This window comes from Periplaneta americana, chromosome 4 (genome assembly GCF_040183065.1).
Source record: "Periplaneta americana isolate PAMFEO1 chromosome 4, P.americana_PAMFEO1_priV1, whole genome shotgun sequence".
Classification (NCBI taxonomy): domain Eukaryota; kingdom Metazoa; phylum Arthropoda; class Insecta; order Blattodea; family Blattidae; genus Periplaneta; species Periplaneta americana.
The window spans coordinates 159,005,706-159,018,386 of NC_091120.1; the positions used below are offsets into that span (position 1 = coordinate 159,005,706).

At 35.8% G+C, this 12,681-nt stretch overlaps 1 protein-coding gene across 2 annotated transcripts in view; it reads left to right on the forward strand.

Moving 5' to 3' along the window:
* The first annotated feature begins 860 nt into the window (after positions 1 to 860).
* Positions 861 to 12,681, forward strand: part of Lrrk (Leucine-rich repeat kinase) — a 283,300-nt gene continuing 271,479 nt past the window's right edge. For both annotated transcript variants that reach the window (XM_069824217.1, XM_069824218.1), the window contains exons 1-4: positions 861 to 1,049; positions 3,129 to 3,285; positions 9,684 to 9,724; positions 10,290 to 10,455. In XM_069824217.1, the coding sequence (XP_069680318.1) occupies positions 996 to 1,049; positions 3,129 to 3,285; positions 9,684 to 9,724; positions 10,290 to 10,455 (418 nt within the window). In that variant the 5' untranslated portion in view covers positions 861 to 995. The remainder of the gene's footprint in view (positions 1,050 to 3,128; positions 3,286 to 9,683; positions 9,725 to 10,289; positions 10,456 to 12,681) is intronic.

Here is a 12,681-nt window from a genome sequence, read left to right on the forward strand (position 1 = left end):
GAGTTACGCAATAATAGACCAAGCGCCAAAAACGTGTTTCGAGATATTGGCCATTGAAATAAATCTGTTTTTTATAAAACATTTTATTCAAGAAGTATTATAAATTCATATTATTACAAAAAATAGCACAAATAATACCAAAAAAGACTAACCGATTTTTTAATAAGAGACCAGCAGTTGAATTAATGTTTCAAAGCAAAATAAATAAATGAATTATATGCAATAAACGAATTTATGCTTATAAATAGCAGCAAAATTCAGATATCGCATTCTTGATTTTTTTTTTCCGAGTTAAATTAACCTGCCATCAACAGATCTGTGCAAATCTTTTTTTTTTTTTTTTTTCAAATTGTTGGTTGGTCTATTATTGCGAAACTCCGTCCAATTGTTAGGCCTACTGAGTGAATGGCTTCACAGAGTTGTGTAGTTGCACTGGTTGCAAAACCTATTACGTAAATTACTTTCACATTTTTGTTTACTTTGTTTTAAATCACAAAATCGGTAATTATAGTGCCACATTAAGCAACATAAAATGATAATTGACAATTTTGCCAATATGGCTACACATGCATACTTCGGAAATATCTCATTTAATAGTACAGACATCATACTTGCTCTTGTAGACATTCGTATTTATGTCTGAATTAAAATTCATGTATCGAAATGTCTTTTATTTGTTATCATTTTAGAGTCGTACTGATGGCAGCCTTGCCAGGAATAGACGTATTAATGGCGAGTGTGCTGATTGGTTAGAAGAGAAAATGTCCGGAAGTAGGCGTCTGAAACATGTTACGTTGGTTGTGTGTGAAGAAAATGTGATATTAAACATTGTAAATGAACTCTTTTGGTTATGATCATGGTAAAACGAAGTTATTGTGTCTTGTTTGTGATTATATTTTCTTAATGTATTATACTGGTCAAATGTCAGGTGATAATTTATGCTGGAGACTAAATGAATTTTCCACAACAGTTTGACAGTTAATACAAATTTAAGAATGGAGAATATTACTCCAGAAGATGAAGACTTTCCTGGAAGACTTCTTCATCAAGTAAGGCAGCTATATGTTTTCTTATTAAAAATATTACGCAGTTATCAGTATAGTAATGAATGACTTACAATAAGGATGGTATGGAAGTATATACTGTAGGATACCTAGCTACATAGGTACATTTTTCATGTTATGAACGTGGGATGTTTATAATATAAACTACCGGTATTGATATTACTGAATGAAAGAGTGTGAAATTTAGATAAAATTTCGCACATTGCCACAGAGAGAACACAAAAATACAACAGGCAGTAGTAGTAACGTTACTGAAAATATAGTTTACTAGCATAGGCTTATGTATCTTTATCAGGAAAGTTTAGGTATTTGGTAATTATGAAGAATATGTTGCTTGGTTAGGTTAGTTTCTGTTTAATAAGTAATAGGGCAAGAAGCACTCAGAAGTTACGTGAGCAGTTGATTGAGGGAATTAAATTTACCGGTCCTACATTGTATATGAACAACTCCTGGTAAAAGAAACGAGCAAACAAACCTAACCTAACCGAGCGACACATTCTTCAATATTACCCTGAAAAAAGTTGATATATTTAATTTTATAATCATTCACAACAGTACATTTTGTTTAGGCCTACCTTAATTTTTCTTATACGGCGTAGATCTATATTTGTTTGAAAATTACAAAATTTAGCTTATTTACTGGAATTACTATTGAAAAATTGATCTTAAATACAAGACTGTGAAAAGTTAGTTACATTACAGACTACAGGAAGACTGGAATAAGTGACCACAGTTCCCTTAGAGGTCAGCCTGGGTAGCATAGTCGGTATAGCGCTAGCTTTCTGTGCTTGAGGTTGCGGGTTCGATCCCAGGTCAAGTCAATGGCATTTAAGTGTGCTTAAAATGCGACAGGCTTATGTCAGTAGATTTACTGGCATGTAAAAGAACTCCTGCGGGACAAAATTCTGGTACACCGGTGACGCTGATATAAGCTCGGCAGGTGCGAGCATTGTTAAATAAACCATAATTTAATTTTTTAGTTCCCTTAGAAAGCGAATAAACAAGTTCTTAATGTTCTTCTTAGAAGATCCAGACAGAAAAAAATAAGTGAACAAATCTGTATCGGTAATTTGAACTATAGGATGCATATTATCACACACGAAAATTAATGTCATAGAAAATAAATTAATAGACTACAGTGAAACTTCGGTAAGACACTCTTCAAGGGACCGCATGTATTAAATGAGAATGCATATTAGCAGGAGTTCTTTATTTTAGGATATTCTTTATTTGTAGGCCTACTTGCATGGTAGATTCTTAACATTCTTGAAACAAAATGGTTTTACCTATTACTAACCATCCGAATTTTCAGCAACAAATACGTTCTTCACAAACACTATACCGGTAATGTAAAACTGGCAACCAGACTAGACCCTGTTCAGAGCCTGACATCTATAAGGACTGAATTTCATTATATTGTATTCACTGAACACAAATTCCAACATGCCCTTGACTTGGCTACAGGTGCTAATGATAAATTGAAAATTCCAGGTGTATTTTCTAAATAATTGTTCTTTAAAATGTTAGTTGGGAGGCCGGAGGGAAAAACACCTTTGGGGAGGCCGAGACGTAGTTGGAAGGATAATATTAAAATGGTTTTGAGGGAGGTGAGATATGATGGTAGAGACTGGAATAATCTTGCTCAGGATAGGGACCAATGGCGGGCTTATGTGAGGGTGAGAACAAACCTCCGGGTTCCTTAAAAGCCATAAGTAAGTAAGTAATTGTTCTTTAAAATAGGCCTATGATATTTTAAGAATTTTCAGGTGAAGAAAGAGGGCAGCTTAAGGGACGACGAACGTAGTAAGAGGTGAATTTGATATGATTTTATATGGGAAATGTCAACGGACCAGGAGAATAGAGCATATAATACAGGATAGCGCAATAAACAGGCATGTAGTACCGGGGTTTCACTGTAGTTAAAAGTGATGGTGCAATACAGACAGTTGTGAATCCAGTAATGGAGTTAGCAGGCTTGATTTATCACAACATTATTTTTGTGAGATACTATGTATCATAGTGCTCATATGATACATATAAAAGTTATTGTATCTTTTTTCACAGGCTGCGTTATGGGATAACGCTGAATTACTAGAAGATTTGTTGCATGGGGAACAAATAGCCCATATCAACAGTCAGGATTCTTGGGGAAGAACCCCCTTGCATGCAGCGGCTACAACAGACAATTCCCGTTGCATAGGAGTTTTACTCCAAGCTGGTGGTACGTTTATTTTCGTAATGCTTTTGCATGGTGCTATATTCCGACACTCAGGAATCATTGCCATCTCCAGAGATTTCCATGGCTGCTTACTCACAGAATGTTCAGTGTATTGGCAGTAGTTAACTGTACATGAGCCAGGAGGAAAGCTCTTTTTTAGTGGAATCCAGGTGTAGGTTTTACCAGGACTTGGGTTCTGGATTGCTCATTGGTGGGTGATGTGATGGTCTAAAGCTCGGAATTTTAGATGCTAAAAGTTAAGAATGACACTGAGTGTAGATGAATAGAAGTGGTGCCCGTGAGGAGGGTTTTAAGCTTAGTTTACAAGAATTCGATATGTAATAATAGACGACAGAGTCAGAAGGACTGAGCAATGGATCTTGTAAACCATGCGCTAATTTGTAAGTGGGGTTAAGAGGATTAAAGACTTTAATGATACCAAATGGAAAGTACTGAATGACAAGAATGGCATTTCAAAGAAGTGGAGGTATGGCAATGTTCTTGTAAATTGTGCCCTAGTTTGTAAGTGGTGGTTAAGAGGATTAAAGACCTTTAGCGATACCGAAGGGAAAATACTGAATGACATCTCAAAGAAGTGGGGGCATGGCTTCTATATTTATAGACTATAGCGTTGAACAATATTAACTTTTAGTGCCTAAAATTCCGGGCTCTAGTGATGACTAGGGCCCGGATATATATATGCACTGAAAATACCTAAAATATGCATGCAAATATGCACTAAAAATGTTGAAAATATGCACTAAAAACAAAACAATATGCACTAACCGAAGGAATTATTTTATTTTAATTCAATGATATACATGTTTCATTCCTTTGATTAAGACAATATTTTTTAAGAAATGATCGTAGATGTGGATTATTTAATTTATGCAGTGGAATGTTGCTGCATACAAAAGCTTTACAAAGGTCAGCGGAAAATGTACTAACTTCAGTCCGTGATTTCGTCTGAGTTAAAAGTAACTGTTTTGACCTGAGATGTGCAGTTGTTTTCGAATGCTGGTCTAATTGAAACTTTTTCTCGCATTTCTCAGTCCTCTCACATACTTGACAATACACTACATCGCCATCACTTGAATAGTCACTATTGCCTGAAATCCACTGTTTAATTAAAAAGGATTTAGTGGACTTATCTTTAGGCATTTTTAGTTTAATCTGACAGAATATCGCATAAACTATTAGTAGATGAAAAACAAGTCAACAGATGAACACCTGCCATCCTGTCGACACAAACTTTGAGAGACTGATGCATTGAGAAAGGAGTGTAAGAAATTCCTTTTGTAAAAAAAGGTCTGCAACGTCCATCTACCTGCATGTATTGTGAGACTGGAAGTATGGTCCCGTTACCATTTCACTTGAAATAGGAAGGCTATTGTGGTGCCAAGGGATGTCCAACATACAAATTCATTACTAGATTTACAGTTCGTTCAGAAATGTCAAATAATTGATCATACACAAACTAAATAAATGCCGAAACATGCACTATCCCTCAAAATATGCACCAACCCTCAAAATATGCATTTCCATATGCGCATATGCATTTTCGAAAAATCCGGGCCCTAGTGATGACACACTTCCATCTAGTCGTTGCTCTTCACTTCGTCGTAATGTCCATGTTTCTGCCCCATACAATGCCACACTCCACACAAAGCACTTCACTGGTCTCTTTCTTAATTCTCTTTCCAGAGGCCTGTAGAAGATGCTTCTTTTTCTATCAAAAGCTTTCTCGGCCACTGCTATCCTCCTTTTGACTTTCTGGCAGCAGCTCATGTTACTACTCGTACTTATAGTACACTCCAAGTATTTGAAGCTGTCCACTTGCTCTACGGCCTGATTTAGAATTTGCAAGTTTACCTTTTTTATTATTCTTCCGACAACCATGGTCTTTGTCTTGTTTGTATTTATCTTCATTCCATACTGCTCTCAGCTGTCATTTAGCTCCATTATTGTATCCCTTAGCGCCATCGCCTTTTCTGCTAACAATGCAATGTCATCAGCAAATCTTATGCACTTTATTCTTCGTCCTCCTACTGTCACTTCTTCCATGTTATGAAAACAGTTCTTCACTAAATCCTCCAAGCTGAAAGTGTTAATAAACTGAAAATCAGAGTTGTTCTTATATTGCACTGTATTGGAACATCTGTTTTATTATTTCAGATTTTTTTTTCCCTGAAAGCTAATTCTCATTCCATCATAACTTGTCACAGGACCATTGTAGTAAGTTACTTACAAGAATACTAATGTATGAGAAATTTTTGATGACTGCACACAGTGTTGGAGCATGTTTTTTTAAACACTCCCATTTCTTGTGTCACTGTTCCACTATTTCTACATATTTTATATTCATACTTGTCACTGGTGCAGTATCAATTAAAAACTACTGCATAATATCATCTCTCCAAGAGGCGAACTTTATGGGACTTTTATGGTGATCACTGTAAAACACCTGATATCAACATCTGGATATTAGAGAGTGGTGTAAGACGTCAAGTACAATACTAAATAATAAAATTATTAATATTGGTTTTTCATGTATGCAATCATGTTTATTAATAAAGAGGAAAGTAATGGTAGTTTACTCGAGAGGCTTGAAGTGGATCATATCCACATCACATAATCATTGCTTGACAGCATGTTGCTGTTGCTGTATCTTTTAGGAATAAACAGTTAAATGCTATGAAAACGATACTTTTGTTGTCCTAGAAACATCATGGCCTACCTCAGTGTTCCGCAACCTTTTTATACTCAAGGCACACCCTAGATGAGTCTAGATTTAACACGGGACACCAAAATATTAATCCCCTCAGAAACATATGATGCGTCTCTCTTAATATAATCATGTAATGTAATTAAATTTATTATTATTATTATTACTACTACTACTGCTACTGCTACTGCTGCTGCTGCTGCTGCTACTGCTACTGCTACTGCTACTGCTACTGCTACTGCTACTGCTACTGCTGTCGTCGTTATTATAAAACAGAAATCGACTCTAGAATTTATTAAGAATTTATGAACTTTAATTCCCTGTAGAAAATACACATTTTTATTACTAATATTAAAGTAAATAACTTTTCTCACACCTTCAATGTGATACTTGGGCCTGCTTAGCTGCACACAGGTGGCTGATCTGTGGTGGAATTGTTAACAGTACAAGCCTCATTTCTTCATCGATGGATTTGAGTCTCTCCCTCTTTGATGTTTTAATTTTCAGTTAACGTCGAGAAGCCCAGTTCACACATATTTGTAGTTTAAAATGGCAATAACATATTAACTGCCATCTCGGAGATAGCCGGGTATTCACTCCTTATTGACAACCAAAATGTTTCCAAAGGCACTTCAAGAAGTTCTAATTTCAATATTCTGTCTGCTTTTAAGTCTGCTAGTTCCTCTTGTACCAGTATATTATTCGGAAGATGTTTTGAATTCACAGTGAATGAATCACGAACCCAGTAAAAATCTTGAACACCCTCCCCGAAATAATTCTTGAACTTCTGCTGCAAGATTACCAAATGTTCTTTAATTAAGTCCATCAACACTTTATTACCATCAGCAAGGGGCCATACAGTTGGGAACATCTCAAACGATCCATTTTCAGGCATTAACAATGTTTCGGCTATTATGTGTGTTTTTTTTTGGCCTTTACGATAAATTCGGCTACCTTATAGCTACCTTCCTGTACTTTTTGTGAAACCTGTACCGACATCGTCATGAGTGTCACTTCTCTTTTTTATTTTGTTCCAACAACCGACGATAATAATATACATCTTTGTTTGACAGAAAAGAATGTTTTGTTACCAAATGTTTCAATTTACTGCGAACCATAGCATTACTGAGATTTTCACCACACACAAAACACTCGGGGATTGGGCATGTTTTGTTAACACACCATTTTAATTTCAATTAATTTTCGCGTCACACCTTTCATCTTGTGAAGGCACACCGGTTGCGGAACACTGGCCTACCTAATATTTGTTTTGGAATTTACTTGTTAAAGATATTTTTCATGCAATACTGTAGCTAAAACTGTACACATGATTTTTAAATTATTTTTGTTTTGTTAATGATCTCAATACAAAGATATAGTACTTCATGCTTACATAATCTGATTCAGAATGAAGAGTGCAACAAACTTATGGAATGAAATATAGAGTGTCCGATTAAAAAATAAACTTAATTTTGTGTTAATACGAATTTTTGTAGCATCATGTAGAATTGCAAACTACTTGAAATGGTAGACTTTGATCAACCTACACTAGCTATACTAAAATAGCTACTTATGGGATTATTCCAAAGGTTTTGGGACTCTCTGTATACAGTTATAATGGATGTCCACCTGTCAGTTTGATTCTGCAGTGTTCTGCTGTCAGGAAGATGCTGTGCCACTCGAATGTTATTGTTTTAATAACTTACCTTACTGACGTAGGCCTTTTTACTAACTAATCAAATGGCACTCACCATTACACCAGATGATCGAAGTTTTCACTCTATACTCTTAAACATGCATTGCTGTTGTTGAAAAGATAGTGGGAAACTGCATAAGCTCATTTTGCTGTATTGAAAAAAATTCCTTGATGAATGTTTTCCTTTAAATTCTCTAGATTACGTGGATTGTTTGCATATGAGTTACTTTTTGTGTAAGGATAACGCACAAATAAGTCCCAGGAATTACCATGTGTTCGTACTTCTTTCATTAAAAAATGTTTTGTTATGATGTAACCAGTGGTGGTTCCTCGGAGGAGGGAAGGGAGGAACGTCCTCCTCACGTTTTTTTTTTTATTTTGAAAGTAAATACGAAATGAAATATATGCCTTGAAATTCGAGGAAGATTCGATAATTTTTAAGTTCACAACTATAAGAAAACCCGGTTGATCGAGTTTTAAATGACGCGCACTCATGTGCTGCTAGAAAACTGTGAGAAAGTTGCGAGATTGTTTGTGTGGAGGAAAGTCAATCCATTCCTCCTTTACTGCAGTTAACACACATAGACAACAGGCACTAGTGGCCAGAGAAAGAAGCAGAGTTTTAAAGCAAGTAAATGAATGGATAGGGAGGAGATCCTCCTCTGAATCAGCGCATGGGCGGGAAATAGAAACAGCCTGGTCGTGCAGCAAAGCTCGCTACTGCTGCCATCTAATGATGCTATATTCAACCAGTCTCACAACACATCTAGGAGGAGGCACAATAAAAACAGTTTTAACGCAAAGCTATGAAATACACCATATAACCTTTTTTTTTTTTAAATTATGAATCAAAATATATTCATTCCACTTTATATAAGCTACTATTCATGATTTGAAACTTTCGAGGATATCTGAAAGTTGAAGTTGGATTTATATAAAACGAAGAGGAAGTAGTTCTACGTTAGTATCGCAGAGCTTTTTGGCCCCTGAAATTCACTTCCATTCATTGTCTACTAGACAGAACAAAGCCAAGTTGTCAGTTGTCAGCCAAATATATTTGAAATTGAAAGTACTTCAAACTACATATTTTTAATGTAAGAAAAATTAATCGGCCACCGGCAGCTTTGAACAATAATGGTAGTATGACTTTACAAGAACTGACATTCTTCAAAAGCATGCGATACGGAACTTGTAAAATGTACATGTGGCAACACAGACCACGTGGGTGGGTGCAGTGTTCTCGTATTCCTAACAGATTATTTCCCATTTCCACTACAGTAAAACGGTTCCAGTTACGTGTTAATAACTAGTCTCTTCCAACATATGTGATGCTGTAGTGTGCGCGAAAAATGCTGTGAGGTTGTGAATTTCCTTGTAATTGTTAATTATTATTCAACAATGGAAGTGAAAACACATTATATTTTGGACAATTTATGAAATTCAGTTTACAAGAACAGATTATTGCTATACAAAAAGGAAGGCCAACCCTAACACTTCCTGGTCTTGCATGTATGCATGTAATTTTTAGCATGTTTATCTCAAGAAGGTGTCATTTTGCGCTGTTAACTTCTTTCCTCCTCTTAAGAAATATGCAAGAGCCGCCACTGGATGTAACGCGTATTCTGGGATAATTACGACGAAATTTGCTCTTGCAGACATTGTAAGAATGATTTGTCGCATAACTGTCATAAATGAATTTTCCTTGTTCTAAATTATATCAAATTCTCACTGCATTTCACACTAATACGTAATTAACTATGCCCAGAGCAATAAAAATGTTAAACTAGCACCACACTCAGCAACTCAACTGCTTATATGTAACTGGTTATCAGCCAGCATGATTTGCTGTAGCCGACCTTTAATATGTCAGGGAATCAGTTTTAACTGTTTGTGATCAACCTAACTGGCGGACACTCAATATTTAATCTAATAATACAGTTTAAGTAACATCTTGCTTACCACATCTATTTCGTTTTGCAGCGGATCCAAACATCCCATGTGGCCCCAGGGGAGAAAACAGGGTAAGTTCATTTTGTAAATGAAATGTTCAGATATCAGCAAAAACTATATTGACACTAGCTTCAAATACGAAATTTCCAATTTTTTATTCATGAAAATGACATTACTTTTATTAACAACAATGTAAATATTCTTTACTAAGACCACTTCCAGAAGTGTAATAATCAAATGATACTGTTTCGGTGAATGGTTAGAGTTTTGGCTTAAAAGAAGAGAATCCTGGGTTTAATACTCTTCACTTTCGTATGTTGTTTTGCTGCTTTTCAATCTTATAGCATTGTAACCTTCTCGAATTTATCAGTTTGATACAGGAGGTTTTGTAAGTAGAAGCTTGAAAGAATAGCTAAGATTTCACTGTCAAAATTAATAGTGTTTGAATGTAATCCTCTGTAAAAGGAAAAAGGAACCTATTAACATCATTACGCCAAAACCAGTACCTTCATGATTTGGTAAATAGGATTCATCTGCAAAAATTTGTAGCCACTCACTGACAGGACAATTTGAATTTATAATTCTGCTGACAACGATTTAAAAATGTCTAGAGGTGTATCATTAATATTCTTACAGACTCCTCTTCACGTGAGCTCGGAGCATGGCTATGTGAGCAATGTGAAGCTGTTGCTGGCGCGGGGAGCAGATCTTGTGGCTCGCGACAACAATGGCCTCACGCCTCTTGACATAGCAGAAAAGAGTGAGCACACAGAGTGCATGATGGTCCTGAAGCAGGCAGCTGGTGAGTACCAACCAGCAGGAGAGCAGAAATGATATGTGATAGTGGTACATAGGCTCTTGCCATCAGCCAAAGACAAAGGCAGTGGTGTAACTAACTGCCACACAAACTTCTGTCATGTCTCCTGTTGTTAGTACCAGTACCCATATCTCATTAATTCATTCATAGTTTTCTGCCCAAGGGCAGGTCCTTCACTGCAAAGCCAACATTCTCCAGTCTTCCTTATTTTTCGCTTACCTCTTAGTCTTCACATACAATCCATTTATCTTAATGTTGTCCATCATTTAAAATATTCTTCTGCCCCGAACTTCTTTTCTATTCACCATTCCTTTTAGTTCATCCTTCAGGAGGCAGTTTCTTCTCAGCCAGTGACCAGTCAATTTATTTTTCTCTTCCTGCCCAGTTTCAGCAGTATTCTTTCTTCACCCACTCTTTCCAACACAGCTTCATTTCTATTCTGTGTGTCCATTTCACACGCTCCATTCTTCTCCATATCCATGTTTAAAATGTTTCCATCGTTTCTCTTCACTTCGTCGTAATATCCATGTTTCTGCCCAATACAATGCCACACAAAGCACTTCACTAGTCTGTCTATTAGTAATTTTTCTCAAGGTCCACAGAAGGTGCTTTTTTTCCATTAAAAAGCTTCCTTTGTCATCATTACTATGCTACTTTTAACTTTCTGGAAGAGCTGAAAGCATAATAATTTAAATTTATTATTTTATTTTTATGTGAATAATAATAATAATAATAATAATAATAATAATAATAATAATAATAATAATAATAATAATAATAATAATAATGAGCAATTTTAATAATAATAATAATAATAATAATAATAATAATAATAATAACAACAACGGTACAAGAATAACAATAATAATACTAACTTGCTTACAAATAGCTTTTAAAAAATGCGTAGGTTCATTGCCACCCTCAGTTATGCCCGCCATTGGTCCCTATCCTGAGCAAGATTAATTCCAGTCCCTAGCATCATATCCCATCTCCCTCAAATCCATTTTAATATTATTCTCCCGTCTACGTCTCGGCCTCCCCAAAGGTTTATGTTGGGGTTTCATAACATGCTCTTTTTTACGGTAATGGGTTGTTAGCCCTTTGCCCAACCCCCAAGCTGTCTAGCTGTCCGTGACTGCTTATTCAATATATTCACAACTACCCTCCATATCTGGAGATTGTCTCTTCTATCCGCAAACTGAGGATGCGCCATGCCATTGTGATAGAGAGCTACAATATATGCGAATAATAATAATAATAATAATAATAATAATAATAATAATAATAATAATAATAATAATAATAATAATAACAATAATAACAACAACAACAACAAATAATGTCCACACCTGTGGAGTAACCGTTAGCGTGTCTGGCCGCGAAACCAGGTGGCCCGGGTTCGATTCCTGGTTGGGACAAGTTACCTAGTTGAGGTTTCTTCTGGGGTTTTCCCTCAACGCACTATGAGCAAATGCTGGGTAACTATCGGTGCTGGACCCTGGACTCATTTCACCGGCATCATCATCTTCATCTCATTCAGATGCTAAATAACCTAAGATGTTGATAAAGCATTGTAAAATAACATACTTAAAAAAACAGGCTCTTTTTTTTTAAGGCGATGGGTTGTTAGCCCATTGCCCAACTCTCAAGCTGGGGGACCACCTCTTATCAGCTGTCTGTGACTACTTATTCAATATATTTGCAGCTACCCTCCATATCTGGAGATCGTCTCTTCTATCCGCAAACTGAGGAGGCGCCATGCCATTATGATAGGGAACCACAATACTGTATATGCGGATAATAATAATAACAATAACAATAATAATCGTATTTATAATATTATACGTCAAGGTCAGAGGCTCTCTTCCTATTTCTCTGTGGAGTGCTTCCAAATGTTAGTTACACCACTGTGAACAAAAAGAATTTTCGAAATACTTCAGTAATTTGTAATTTATTATAGTTCCCATTTTTGTTTTTGTATGCTGCAAAATGTTTTTAAAATATTAATAGCAGGAATTCGTTTACCTCTTTACTGCAAGGAAATTAAATACGTCTTGTGATGAAAATGATAACTTCACTTTAAATTGTTTTCAAGTAAAGAAAGCAAGAGATATGACAATTGTTTCTGATACTCCTCGTCGTATTTTAGTAGTATAGCTTTGTTGTCAGTGGGCTATGTTCTATGTTATTTTCCACTTGTAGTATTTTAGA